We start from the raw sequence: 14,725 nt of genomic DNA on the forward strand, positions 1-14,725 counted from the left end.
AAGCACCGTGGTCAGGACAGTGCAGCCAAGGCAGGGCCAGAGCTCAGATTTCCTGATTCCTGGCCCCTGTGCTGCACAGTCCACTGTGCAGGGACGTGACTTCTGATCACTATGCAAATAATGACAGAGACTCATCTCAAGCTCAGGAAACCACTTTCTATCATTTCAGGAAAGAGCTTAACTTCCCAGGTTTCATCTAATTTCATAGAAGATAATACCCCAGAATTTCAGCTGGCTGACTTAAGGGATTCCCAGAAGCTTTACCGCTGAGTAATCTATCACAACCATGATGAATTCAAATGAGCCATTGAGAGGTTTTGGATTCCTGAGTCTCACAGTCAAGGTAAAGGCATGGATTTAAACTTCGTGGAAGGAACAAAATCTGTTATCAGTTGCAGAATACTCATTTTCACTAAGATGTTTTCACTGCAAAGGTTACATTTCTCGGGACTAAAAACTCTAGAGATAAGAGCAGGCTGAGATGAGTTGATGGGGAGTGGGATATGAAAAAGAAAGCAGCTACTATTACTTAACTGATCCAGAAATAAGTTGTTAAAAATCAGAATCCTGGTAATATTCTCATGGTATCTAATGAATAAATATCAAGTAAATCAATCTATTTGAGCACTCAAGAGTGGGATTAAAAAGTATTATCAACAGATTTAAATTGAAAGCTGGGAAGTAAGAGGGACAGAACATATTTCATCAGTTCTTCAAGTGATTCAAGTAATGAAAAGAATCTTGAAAGAATTCACATAATCAAGCAGGAAATAGAAGTCTCTAATATATAGTCAGCAGAACATTACACTAGTGTTCTTATGTAATCTTTGTGAGTTTATTCTTTTGAATGACAGTTTTATTTGCTCTTTTCCTCTATCTTGGAATTATTACTGGGTTTTGAAATGTCTGCTCTTTTTAGGGTTGTGACTGCCATGCATGTGTGGACACTATATAGTTAATTCATAGATAAGGAATTGAGCAGTTCAGGGCAACTAGACCAAGGTAGCACAATTAAAGCCTTGGAGGAGGACTGAGGTCACACAACTAGTTAATGACAGAAGCATTAACTTTCACTGTCTTTGGAGTAAGAATCAGAAGACTAGAGCTAACAACTTCATTTCTTCTTCACAACAATCCCATGAGGATGGACTAATTAGCCCTGCTTTCCTAGTGACAAATGCAAGTTCCTAAGAGGTGGTGATTCATTCAAGTCATACAGCAAGAAAGCTGATAATACCCAGAGACAGCTGGTGGTGGAAGCTACAAATGGGCAGAATTCTTCTGGAAGCAAATTGGTGTTACATATCAAAGGTCTTTAAAATGTGCACGCTCGTTAGTCTAGGAAGTGATCAGAAATATACACAAATATTTACATTCATGGATTTACTATAATATTATCTATAATAGTGAAAAAATAGAAAACAGCAATAAGAACTATTATGCCAGTGGAATATTATGAAAGCATCAAAAATCATGTTTTCAAGGAATGTGTAATGACACAGAAAAATGTTCACAGTATGTCCATAAATGACAAGGTCAGGCTAAATAAACAGAACAATTCCAATTTTGTTATTCAAAAAAAATACATATACATACATATGCAAACATACACAAGGACATAGGGAAGGATCTATATCAAAATGTTAAATGTAGCTACAAGTAATAAAATTATGGATCTAAAAAATGATTAGAAAAATAATTTTTAAAGAAATGAAACCTCACCCATACTGCTGCTATGTAAAATTTTTGTTCGGATAAATATTTAAAAGCCTATTTACTTAAAAAATATACCTCTTATTAGAGAATTTCTCTTAATGCTAGTGATTCTTTAAGTTTTTCTATGTGCCAGACATATTTCATATATATGCCCTCACTTAACCCTTAAAATAACCCTGTGAAAGGTTATTATCACTCCATTTTAGAGGTGAGACATTTGAGGGTTCAAGATGTGAAACGTGACATCTGGAAAATAAGAAAACCAGATCATGTACCAAGGGGCACTTCTCTAAAGCTTCACATTTGTTAAGCACACAGGCAAAACTTTGTTTCACACTGAATAATCTTTCTAAAGGCAGAACATACTAGGCTTTTAGTTCAGGAGTTGGCATGTGGAAAACAATTAATAGGATGTCTATAATTTGCTTCAAAATATTTCAGCATGTGCAGCATAATGTTATGGTGCATGTATTAGTTCAAGTTATACACCAGGTAGTAAGTTACCCTAATGTAGGCTTCACGTTCCAGGCATTGGCTATAAGCATTCTAATCAGCAATCTCATTCTACAGAAACCTCAGTTATCTTTATCAGAAACCACCAGAGGCTTTGATAATTAGCATAAGGAATGTTAAAATAGTGAATTTTCACTGGCTTGCTAACTAGCATAATGGATATTAGAAATGGACTCTCATTACTTCAATTAGTAGAACTTAAGATATGGGGATTAGCTCAAAATTCTAGAGCAACACTCATCCTTGCAATGAGGATTTAAGACTATTTAGCAATGCCTTCACCTGACAACTTTAGGGAAGGTACCCACAGTTTACGACTAAATAGTCCTGTAGCCAGACACTGGATTGAAGATTCTGGCTACCTGATGCTATCTGTAAAATAGCTGAATCTTGCCTTTGGAATATCATCAGCTCTGCCTGCAGAGAACGAAGCACCCAGAAGGACGGAGATGTAATCAAACTCACAGAACAGGAAGCTACTTTGGGTCTCCTTGTAAATGATTAACAAAGCATCTGTATGCGTTGCAGAACTTTTTCATAAGCTGGTAGTGAGGTTATGAGGGTGCAGCTGACCCTCACCATTCCCAATAGGTACCAAAAAGACCTTAACAACTGTACATACAACCTGGCATACCAATCTACTTAGGTCAGTATGACAGGCAGTTGACACTGCTCCTAGTGATCCTGACCTCTTGGTATTTATGCCCTTGTATAACCCCTTCCCTTGACTGTGGGCTACACCTGGTGACTTGCTCCTAATGAAGAGAATACAGAAAATAAAGGGATGTCACTGCTGTGATTAGGAAACAAAAAAACTATGGCTTTTGCCTTGCTTGCACCCTCTTGCCCTCCCTCTTGCTTGCTGCCATGTTGTGAGATGCTGTATAGAGAGGCCCACATGGCAAGGAACCAAGGGAGGCCGGCAGAATCCTACCAGCAACCACGTGAGTGTTTGGAACTGAATCCTCTCCATTGAGCCTTCAGATGAGATCACAGCCCCAGCCAACAACTTGATTACATCCTTGTGAGACCATAAGGCTGAGCACCCAACTAAGCCACGCCAGACTCATGACCCACAGAAACTGAGACACAATGAACGTGTGCTGTTGCAAGCTGTGGAGTGTTGGGGTAGTCTGTTACACAGCAACAGATAACTAATACAGTTAGTTTAACAAAATGATACAACAGATTTTTTCAATGCCCATTTGGACTACATATATAGTACCTGAATATACTATACTATATACATATAGTGTATAGTGTGTGTGCATATATATCCATATATCCACATACATGCATCCAATATATATACACACACACAACATACATATATATATACATATATATACTAGTATATATACAAGAACAGTATCTTCTATCTCAAAGAATTATCTTCCATTATTAAAATGGATTTCATAAGGCTCAAATAAGCACACACCCTAAGGAAGCAGCATATTCAGTTCTCTTTAGTCATAACAAGTCTAGGCCAGACCTTCTTTGAAAAGATGCACAAGTTGTTTGACTTGCCCACATTGTTTCAGTGACAAATATTTCACATGCTGTTGAATTCAATCTCTCTCTGCTTCAGCCTCCCAACCAACACAATAAGAATAATGATGGAACCAATAATGGGGCCTTGCCAGGAGAGTGGCTGAAATAACAAATTATTTTATCACACATTGAAAATGTATTTCATAAACTTAAAAAACAATATCTCTGTGTGAGTACATAATGAAGGCCCTGCACTTCCGCAGCATTTGTAGTCATCCTGAAGTACTCAGACAACTGGACTAAAAAAAGAACACTTGCATGACAAGACTGTTGTCACCCATATTATCTCCTGCACCTCTCCCAGAAAAGTAAAATGTGGGATTTACAAGAACCACATGGGAGTTCACCAAAAAATTCTTTTGATTTTTGTTTGGAATTTGGGGGGTGGTGGGGGAGTGGGGGTGAACTGGTGATTGTTTTGTTTTGATTTGGAGAGATGGAGACAAAAACCACAAAAGACAATTACACCCAATGCAGTATAAAGCACGCTTTCTCAGCGGGGACAATATTGAAACCAGATGACGATGTGTTCATGGAAGTGAAAAATATCTTGCACTTTTTATATATGTAGCAAAGATATAATACAGTGTATAAACAGATAATTAGGATATTTATCATAATTATAGGATAATACTATAGGATATTAGTATTAACATTGGGTGGGGGGGACAATTAGGAAAAAAAAGTCTACAAAGGATTCTTAGTTGGGGGGTGAAAATGGAAAAGAGACTGAGCAACACTGGCCTGAGGGTTGCCTTCCAGAATTGGGGAGCACTTGCAGAGGCATGTCTGCCCCAGGTAATATCCTGATCTCTGTTTCCTGTTCTGAGGATCCCTGAGGTTAGATTTGGCTGGCCTGGGTTACTACCAGCTCTGCTTCACAGTTGCTGGCCATTCCCCTAGGCTGCAGAAATGTGTATGAAGCCTTACATGTTTCCCAGATTTCCACCAATCCCTATTTTCCTTCAGATCTTCCTGTTTCCTTAGTCAGTTTTTTTAGTGCTTGCTTACCTGGATGCATATGTATCTGTATGTATATGGCAAAATATGTATTTGACAACTAGCATACTACCTGTCCACAGTATGAGAAAAATACACAGTAATGATACTGTCCATTGCTGTCATGGACAAAGATAGACAGCTATCTCAAAAAGAAACTTTTAGGAAGTTTCCTTGAAAAATTAAACACAGAATTACCATATAGCTAGTGGGAAGCAGCCGCATGGCACAGGGAGATCAGCTAGGTGGTTTGTGACTACCTAGAGGGGTGGGATAAGGAGGGTGGGAGGGAGATGCAAGAGGGAAGAGATATGGGAACATATGTATATGTATAACTGATTCACTTTGTTATAAAGCAGAAACTAACACACCATTGTAAAGCAATTATACTCCAATAAAGATGTTAAAAAAAAAAAGAATTACCATATAATCCAGCAAAGAACTGAAAGCAGAGATTTTAAAAGATATTTATTCACCTTTGTTCACAGTAGCAACGTTTGTGTCAGAAAGGCCCCCGAATTGCAAGTCACCTCAAAGTGGTAAGGGGAAAAGAGAAAAGCTGTTGAACAACCTCCCAGAGGAACAAAAACAGAAGTGATCCTGAAACAAGAGGGAAGGGGGCAGGGAACAACCTTTAAAAGAATGACGGCCATAGGACATGACAAAAACTGGTGAAAACTAACTAGGTCCAAGATGGTGGAAGATTCGACTTCCAGTAGACCTTGAGCCTCAGGATATGCTCATTGTAACACATCAGTATGCTAAACGACAAACCCACAGGCACCATGACAGTTCCAAGGCTGACCATAAAAGGTCAAAAAGTGGTCGATGGTCCAATTCCCCACTCCTTCCCCGAAACAGCTGAAATACTCCTCCCACTCATCAGCCTATGAAATTATCTACCCCTATAAACACTGACAACCCCTGTGCCCTGGTGCCTCTCACCTTCTGAGATGGCCCACACTCTGTCTGTGGAGTGTACTTCTCTCTAAATAAATCCACTTCTTGCCTATCACTTTGTCTCTCAATGAATTCTTTCTGTGATGAGAATCAAGAACCTGAGTTTCATTAATTTCTGAGACCAGGTGTGTGATCTCAATTAAAAGACTGTGGGTTCAACATTCATTGCAGCTCTATTTACAATAGCCAGGACATGGAAGCAACCTATGTGCCCATTGACAGATGAATGGATAAAGATGTGGCACATATATACAATGGAATATTACTCAGCCATAAAAAGAAACGAAATTGAGTTATTTGTAATGAGGTGCATGGACCTAGAGTCTGTCATACAGAGTGAAGTAAGTCAGAAAGAGAAAAACAAATACCGTATGCTAATACACATATATGGAATGTAAAAAAAAAAAAAAAAAAAAAAAAGGTCTGACGGACCTAGGGGCAGGACAAGAATAAAGACGCAGACGTAGAGAATGGACTTGAGGACATGGAGAGGGGGAAACGTAAGCTGGGACGAAGCAAGAGGGTGGCATGGACATATACACACTACCAAATGTAAAACAGATCGCTAGTAGGAAGCAGCCGCATAGCACAGGGAGATCAGCTCGGTGCTTTGTGACCACCTAGAGGGGTGGGAGGGAGACACAAGAGGGAGGAGATATGGGCATGTATGTATATGTATAGCTGATTCACTTTGTTATACAGCAGAAACTAACACACCATTGTAAAGCAATTATACTCCAATAAAGATGTTAAAAAAATAAATAAGAAGGCACTCCATAACATCTCAAGATTAATCTCCTTCTCTCCCGTGGTCACATAGGGCACAATTAAAATCATTAAAGTAGAATGCATATATCCAAAAAAAAAAAAATGACCATGGGTTCAAGTCCCAATCTGGGTTTTGGCCAGGTTTGAGTCCCAGCACATGGGTTCAAGTCCCAATCTGAGTTGCACAGTTTCAATCTCACCTTGGGGGTCCATATCTAGGACTAGGTTTTAATTTATACACACAGATATATATATATACATACATATATATATATATATATATACTTAGTGAGCACCTAGTTTTTCTTTTTCTGGGAAAAATAACAGATCCCACATTCACCACTATTACCATGACTATTAGCCTGGAGCTCTAACCTGCCCTCTTTTTTGAAGAAAGGAAGTATTATATTGCCTTACAGGAAACCTCCAGAACAGAAAAACAAAAGGCCACCAGAATTGGTTAGAATGAGCCAAATCCAAGAAGGTGGAAGACCTGACCTCCAGTAGACCTGAGCCTCATTATATGCTCATGGTAACAATAACATGCTGAATGACACACCTACCAGTGCCATGACAGGAAGTACCGGACCACAGAAGGAAGAAAAAGAAGTGGCACCCAAGTTGCAGGAAGAACCCTGCATTTTCCCAGAAAACCAATGTATGTACACCCACCACCACCATTAACATTGCCTTTAAAAATCTTGCCTTGATCAACTCCCCACCCCCAGAAGTTGATTTGCAAACTAATTTCCTGCTTCTCCATTCTCTGGCCATTGAATAAAATTTGTGCTGTTTCAGTCACAGCATCGGTTTCATTATTGGCTGTCTGAATCCAAATGGAAAAAGAACCTTAGCCACCGAGGCAGGGGGCTTCTGCTGAGCTATGGTCCAACCATCAATTTGGTAACGTCCCCACTAAACAGCCTCAGGGATAAAGTTCTAAACTGAAAATAAAGTCACCTAAAACACTCTAATGATGACTTCTACAGAAACCACTTAATGCAGGCTCAGCTGTGAAGGTTTATCAGGAAGTCAGGCTGATACCAGAAAACATCACCACTTGGGTAAAAGATAAAAGACACGTAAGCATGAGTGGCTCCTAAAATTGAAAAGCTAACTAATTAAACTAAACCTCTTTAAAAAAAAAGTAAAGTCAGAAAAGGCAAAAGCTAGCAGGAAAAATATATTTTTCCTTCTGAGCATAAGTGGGAATTCAGAGGAATCACGTGGATTACTCACTTTAAAAATTTAGTCACTTGATAATTTCCAGATAACAGTCACCAGAAACCAGCTGTGGACCTTGCTGTGCATTCTATGTCCTTTTCACTCATGTCCACGTATATGTACTGAGCACTGTCCTAAGTAAGATGGTTGGGGGGACTGGGTGTAAGATGAATAAAATTGACTCTCTGTCATCAAGAGCCTAGTAGTACTGTTAAGACCATGCCAGAAAACTTTAGGAGTATTTACCCATTCTACCACCCCTTTCCCTGGGAACTAACACCCTAACGCTGATCCACGTAGTTGTGACCTAGGATTAGCCATATTTACACAACCTGGCTTCTCCCCTCCTGGCCATGTTTGACCTATGGAAGGCCACTGAGAGTTCCTTCCAGAGAATTTGGAAAGGAAGAAATAAGCAGTCTCTCTGTTGGCCAGAAATCTACATAACAGTACACTTGGACTGCGCAGGTCACACTATACAGCCTGGGAAGCAGAGAAAGCCAGACTGCATAAGAAGAGTATAAAGCCTATGCATATTCGTATGGACAAGTGCTAAAGAAGGAATACCACCTGGGTTCCTGGCAGCTCTCAGTTCCAGTGCAGACCATTCTGAAGCTGGCCAGCCTCGCCACCCTGTAGCTCTATCTCAAGCTAGCCTAAGGTAGTTTGTTATTTGCATCCAAAGAGCCCTAATAAATACAGAGGGAGTAGGACCACAACACAAATTCATCTAAAGCACAACATGATGCTGAGTTGGCTAGCATTCTGCTTCATTCATCTGAACACATCTTGAACAGTGAGTGGCACAGTAAGGGATAAAAGATGGGGATGTGAGTCCAGTCTCCACCCTTTGCCAGTCCTGTGACCTTGAGTAAATCCATTTAGCCCACACTCAACACAGTGCCTCCCACAAAGCGGGTACTCAAAATATATCTGCAAGAGGAAGGACTCTGGGCAAGCAGCCACCTACAGACTGGGTGTACTTACCTCTTCAAGACACTTCTCATCAATAAAATGGGAATAATAGTGTCTCTTTATGTATCTCACAGAATCAGAATGTACCCAATCACTGTGTGATTAAAAGTCATTAAAAGGTTCAGGATGATGGGCAGGTCAAATAGAGACCCACTCGGAGTAAACAAACAATATTTATTTATCTAAAGCAAGGGCTGGCAAACTATAGCCCACAGGCCAAATCCAGCCACCACCTGTGTTTGTATGGTCCACAAGATAAGAATGGTTTTTACAAATGAACACTTGCAACCAATTTGATGGTAGGGAATACTAATTTTTAACCCCAACTCAGGTAAATGTTATCTCCCCCCCAAAAGAATTCCATTCTTTTAAGAATTATATGCTTAATAGACTTTTATTGTAAAAACTATACTCAATTACTATTATTATAATTTTAATTTGTCAATAAAAAATGTGTGCACATTTGGTTCTCTCTTGTTACAAAGCACCTACAACAGTATCTTGATTTTGCCCACTGGCCCACAAGGTCTAACAAATTTACTATCTGGCTCTTTACAGAAAAACTTTGCCACTTTTAATCTAAACAATGTCCCTGGGAATTCCCTGGTGGTCCAGTGGTTAGGACTCTGCACTTCCACTGCAAAGATTCCGGTTCAATCCCTGGTTGGGGAACTAGGATCCTGCAAGCCATGTGGTGCGGCCATAAATAAATAAATAAACAAACAAACAATATCCAAGAAGTCAACTCAGTCAGGGACATAGTACCAAAGTTATTTTTCTCATCAGCACTACTATTTTTAGAGTGCAATTTTGCAGAACATGGGGCTTATGCATATTTTGCAATATAGCAGGGTAAACCCACAATAATGTCTGAGTAAGTGACAGTCACATCAGACCTTGCAGAAGCTCAACTATCCACTTCAAGCTCAGGCTTAAACAGGCGGAGCAAGCCTGGCAATGTGCTCACCAGGGTCAGGAACACATTATCAATATAGACAGTATGTCTATGGAGTACAGTATAGTACCAAATATTCATCCATCACCCTCAGCCTCCCAGATTAACACATTGTGGTCCAGGTTCATTCTTGAACCTAGATCTGTAAAACAAGAACCAAGGTCTATTACCCATAAAATCTCTAAGGTCATAATGATAGTTCTTTAGACCAGCCATTAAGCCTGTTCCACAAAACAAATCTAGGTAACATATGCATCATACCTGAGTAAACCCTGGAAATAAGTGATTATGTTCACCAACATAATTAATAACAATAATAATGACAAATAATTTTTAAATATAATAAATAAAATAAAATAAATACTAATAAAATAATTTTAAAATATTTTGGAACACCTACAATAGGCATATAAAGGTGCATAAGAAATGGACTTTCCTAGGCAAGAAAACAGGATATATCAATCTCATATGTAATGCTATATAAAACAGATGAAAAAAAGAATAGCACTACTTAAAACACAGGGTAACACAGGACCTTAGAACTTCAAGGTGGCCTCTGAATAACATTCATGGAAGCCTCAGCTCCCACAAGTATAGAACTTGAAAACCACAGTAAAAGACAATCAGGTGCTCCAGAACTCTGTGTCTTCTTTGTCCAGAATATCAGGACAACAATAACAGCTATTTCCAAGGTTTGCAAGCATTAAATGAATTAATGATTAAATATTCTTTTTAGTGAGTAGCACATGGTAAGCACTCCATAAATATTAGCTATTTATTATCTTTTTTACTAAATAGCTGTAATCACATTGTGTATACAGTAAATATAATTATTCATTCTGATAATTTCTCTTTATTAGACTATAAGTATTCCCATATTATCACATATTCTTCATTGGCATATTTTTAACTTAATGAGCCACAAATGGCACTTTAGTCTTACTTTGATTTGGATTTATGTAATAATTAGTGAGGGTAATTATCTTTGCATATATTTATTAATTATATTTTTTTCTTGTTTTGTCTGTTCATGAGCCTTGTTCAAGAGCCCAATGGGAATCTTCACGGTTTCTTAAAATTAATGTTGGTTCAGAGTGAAAAGAAGCTTACCTTCTGGGCACCCTGTCTTAAAAATGTGCTGGCAAAAGTTTCCAAAACGCAGTTGAGAAAACCAGCCCCTGTGATTGAAATCCTGCCTGTTTGAATGAACTCTGTCCTGCAAAAAACAAAAATATACATCTTTGTAACACAACATTGTAAAGCAACTATACTCCAATAAAAATTAATTTAAAAAAATATATATATATACACATTTGGTGTCATTGGTGTCACCTTTGGTGTCATTCTATATTTTAATATTTAAATTATAGGGATTTCCAACAGCATAATTACCACTTATAATCAACACAAAATAATATCCATAGTAAATTCAATAATTGCCTATTACAACAAAGACTTTATCAAAAGGAGACTTCCAGTTTATATAATATAAGCAACGTATTATATTCAAATTAAAGACTATTCATTACAAGTTGCTAAGAAAGTAGATTTTAAAAGTTCTCACCACACAAACTGTAACTATGTGAGGTAACGGATGTGTTAAATAACCTTATTGTGATAATTATTTTGCAATATATATATATATCAAATCATTACACTGTACATCTTAAACTCACACAATATTATATGTCACATCTCAATAAAGCTGGAAAGAAGAGAAAACACATGGGTACATTATTCTGATTATAAAAACCGCAGAACACAGAATTTTTATTTATACCTAACAAATAATTCAATGATCAAACTGTGATAGTCAGGACAGTCAACGAGCTTTAAGAATCTCTACCTGACCCAAAATAAATTTAACTTATTCTAAGTAAATATATATAAATATATATATATATTTATATATATATTTCTCATTCCATGCTACAAAATGTCTTGTTAAAATTGAGTATGAGACAATAATCAGCTGTATGATCTCAGGTAAATTACTTAGATTCTCTTAACTCAGTTTCCTCCCATGAAAACTGGGAATAATTATAGTATCTTCCTTTTACAACTAGTGTCAGAAGTAAATGAATTAATACATACAACAGGAACATGAACAGTTCCTGACATAAAGTAAGAAACTTATTATATGTTAGCCACCATTACTAAAGAGAGATAGACAGACAGAGACAGGAAAGAAGCCTGGAATGACTTCTTTAATCTTTGATTAGAAAAGGAGGTGAGACAGATTATATGTGCCATTAACCTATTTAAAGTTCTACCAATATTGGGACTTCCCTGGTGGCGCAGTGATTAAGAATCCGCCTGCCAATGCTGGGGACATGGGTTTGAGCCCTGGTCCAGGAAGATCCCACATGCTGCAGAGCAACTAAGCCTGTGTGCCACACTACTGAGCCTGCTCTCTAGAGCCCGCGAGCCACAACTACTGAAGCCCGTGTGCCACAACTACAGAAGCCCACACGCCTAGAGCCCGTGCTCCACAACAAGAGAGGCCACCGCAATGAGAAGCCCATGCACCACAACAAAGAGTAGCCCTTGCTCGCCGCAACTAGAGAAAGCCTGCACACAGCAACGAAGACCCAACACAGCCAAAAATAAATAAATACATATATTTACTAAAAATATAAAAAATAGTTCTACCAATATTAATTATCTCCATTTCATAAAGCAAAGATTTGAATAACACTTGAGAGTGATGTCATAAAGATGGCAGGATAGGAAGCCCAGGCCCTCATTCCCCCAGAGAGACCCCAACTTATGGGCCAAGTTGCCTTTATGAGAAGTACACAAACCAGCTAAGAAACTGCAGCACCCCAGGCGAGTACAAAGCCAAGCAGAGCCACACTGAAGTGAACAAAAATGTTTGCTGCATTTACCTGCCACAGTCCCCATCCACCCAACACAGGGCACCACAATCAGGAAAAAAACCCTGACTCCTGGCTTCTCCTTGGAAGGAAAGAAAAGAGCGGAATGTACAGCTAACATTCTGACTTTACAGTGGGCTGTCCAAGGAACTGGTTCCTGTCTTGCCTGACTCAGAATGCTGAAGGGAACAGCAGCATACTTTGGATGTCTGGGGGCTGCTAAGAACAAAAGCAAGTATGGTGGCTTGTTATAGCGCCAAAGAATCTACAGTACCACAAACAGACACCAGGGAGAACAAGAGAATATGAGCTCTTGATAACAGGGGCAAACGTTCTAACTGGAAAATTACACACACAAGCCCCAAAGAGAAACATCCTCACAAAAGACATGAGGGCCCCCTACCCCAATCTCTACCCAGGCTAATGGGTAAAGGTCTTCCCCTGCACAAAGCCAGTCTGCAAGGGTGGGAGAGGTGGCTGTCTTTTCAAATGCCCAAGTCTCAACAAAAGATCACAAAGTAAACAAAGAAACAAGGAAACAAGGCCCAACCAAAATAACAAGATACATCTCTGGAAACCAATCCTAAAAATATAGAAATCTATTAATTACCTAACAAAGAATTCAAAATAACCACCTGAAAGTTGGTCAATGAGTTAAAAGAGAACAGAGGTAGACAACTAAATGAAATCAGGAAAATGAAGCATGAACAAAATAAGAATATCAACAAAGAGATAGAAACTAATTATAAGAAAAAGAAAAAAACCCAGAAATCCAGGAACTGAAGAATAAAATAAAAAAACTGAAAAATTCACTAGAAGGGTTAAACACTCGATTTGATCAAGCAGCAGAAAGAATCAGTGAACTTGAAGACAAGTCATTTAAAATTACTGAATCAGAGGAGAATGAAAAAGGAAAAAGAAAAAAGAATGAAGAAAAGTTAAGATGGCCTAATGGACTTATGGGACATCATGAAGTGGTCAATGTACACATTACAGGAGTGCCAGAAGGAGAGGAGAGAAAGAAAGAAGCAAAGAGCCTATCTGAAGAAATAATGGTAGAAAACTTCCCAAATTTGAGGAAGAAAATGGACATCCAAATTCAAGAAGCTCAATGATGCCAAAGAGGATAAATCCTAAAGAGACCCACGTCAAGACTTTCAAGTTGCAGACAATGAGAGAGAATCTTGAAAGCAGCAAGAAAGAAAGCAACTTGTCACATACAAGGGAGCCCACATAAAATTTTCAGCAATTTCTCAGGAGAAACTTAGTAGGCCAGAAAAAAAATGGTATGATATATTCAAAGTGCTAAAGAAAAAAAAACAAAACTGTAACTCAAGAAGAGTGTATCTGGGCACAAAAACAGAAATATAGATCAATGGAACAGGATAGAAAGCCCAGAGATAAACCCACACACATATGATCACCTTATCTTTGATAAAGGAGGCAAGAAAATACAGTGGAGAAAAGACAGCCTCTTCAATAAGTGGTGCTGGGAAAACTGGACAGCTACATGGAAAAGTATGAAAGTAGAACACTCCCTAACACCATACACACCAAAAAAACCTCAAAATGGGTTAAAGACCTAAATGTAAGGCCAGAAACTACCAAACTCTTAGAGGAAAACATAGGCAGAACACTCTAGGACATAAATCACAGCAAGATCCTTTTTGACCCACCTCCTAGAGAAATGGAAATAAAAACAAAAATAAACAAATGGGACCTAATGAAACTTAAAAGCTTTTGCATAGCAAAAGATACCATAAACAAGACGAAAAGTTAACCCTCAAAATGGGAGAAAATAGTTGCAAATGAAGCAACTGACAAAGGATTAATCTCCAAAATTTACAAGCAACTCATGCAGCTCAATATCAAAAAAACAAACAATCCAATCCAAAAATGGGCAGAAGACCTAAATAGACATTTCTCCAAAGAAGATATACAGATTGCCAACAAACACATGAAAGAATGCTCAACATCATTAATCATTAGAGAAATGCAAATCAAAACTACAATGAGATATCATCTCACACCAGTCAGAAGTGCCATCATCAAAATATCTAGAAACAATAAATGCAGGAGAGGGTGTGGAGATACGGGAACCCTTTTGCACTGTTGGTGGGAATGTAAATTGATACAGCCACTATAGAGAACAGTACGGAGGTTCCTTAAAAAACTACAAATAGAACTA

General features: G+C 38.3%; 1 protein-coding gene across 2 annotated transcripts in view; it reads right to left on the reverse strand.

Moving 5' to 3' along the window:
• PRELID2 (PRELI domain containing 2) overlaps positions 1–14,725 on the reverse strand; it is an 81,158-nt gene that overhangs the window by 21,905 nt on the left and 44,528 nt on the right. For both annotated transcript variants that reach the window (XM_059062830.2, XM_067033404.1), the window contains one exon: positions 10,772–10,877. In XM_059062830.2, coding sequence (XP_058918813.2) covers positions 10,772–10,877 — 106 coding nt within the window. The remainder of the gene's footprint in view (positions 1–10,771; positions 10,878–14,725) is intronic.

The sequence above is a fragment of the Kogia breviceps genome, chromosome 4, assembly GCF_026419965.1.
Source record: "Kogia breviceps isolate mKogBre1 chromosome 4, mKogBre1 haplotype 1, whole genome shotgun sequence".
Classification (NCBI taxonomy): domain Eukaryota; kingdom Metazoa; phylum Chordata; class Mammalia; order Artiodactyla; family Physeteridae; genus Kogia; species Kogia breviceps.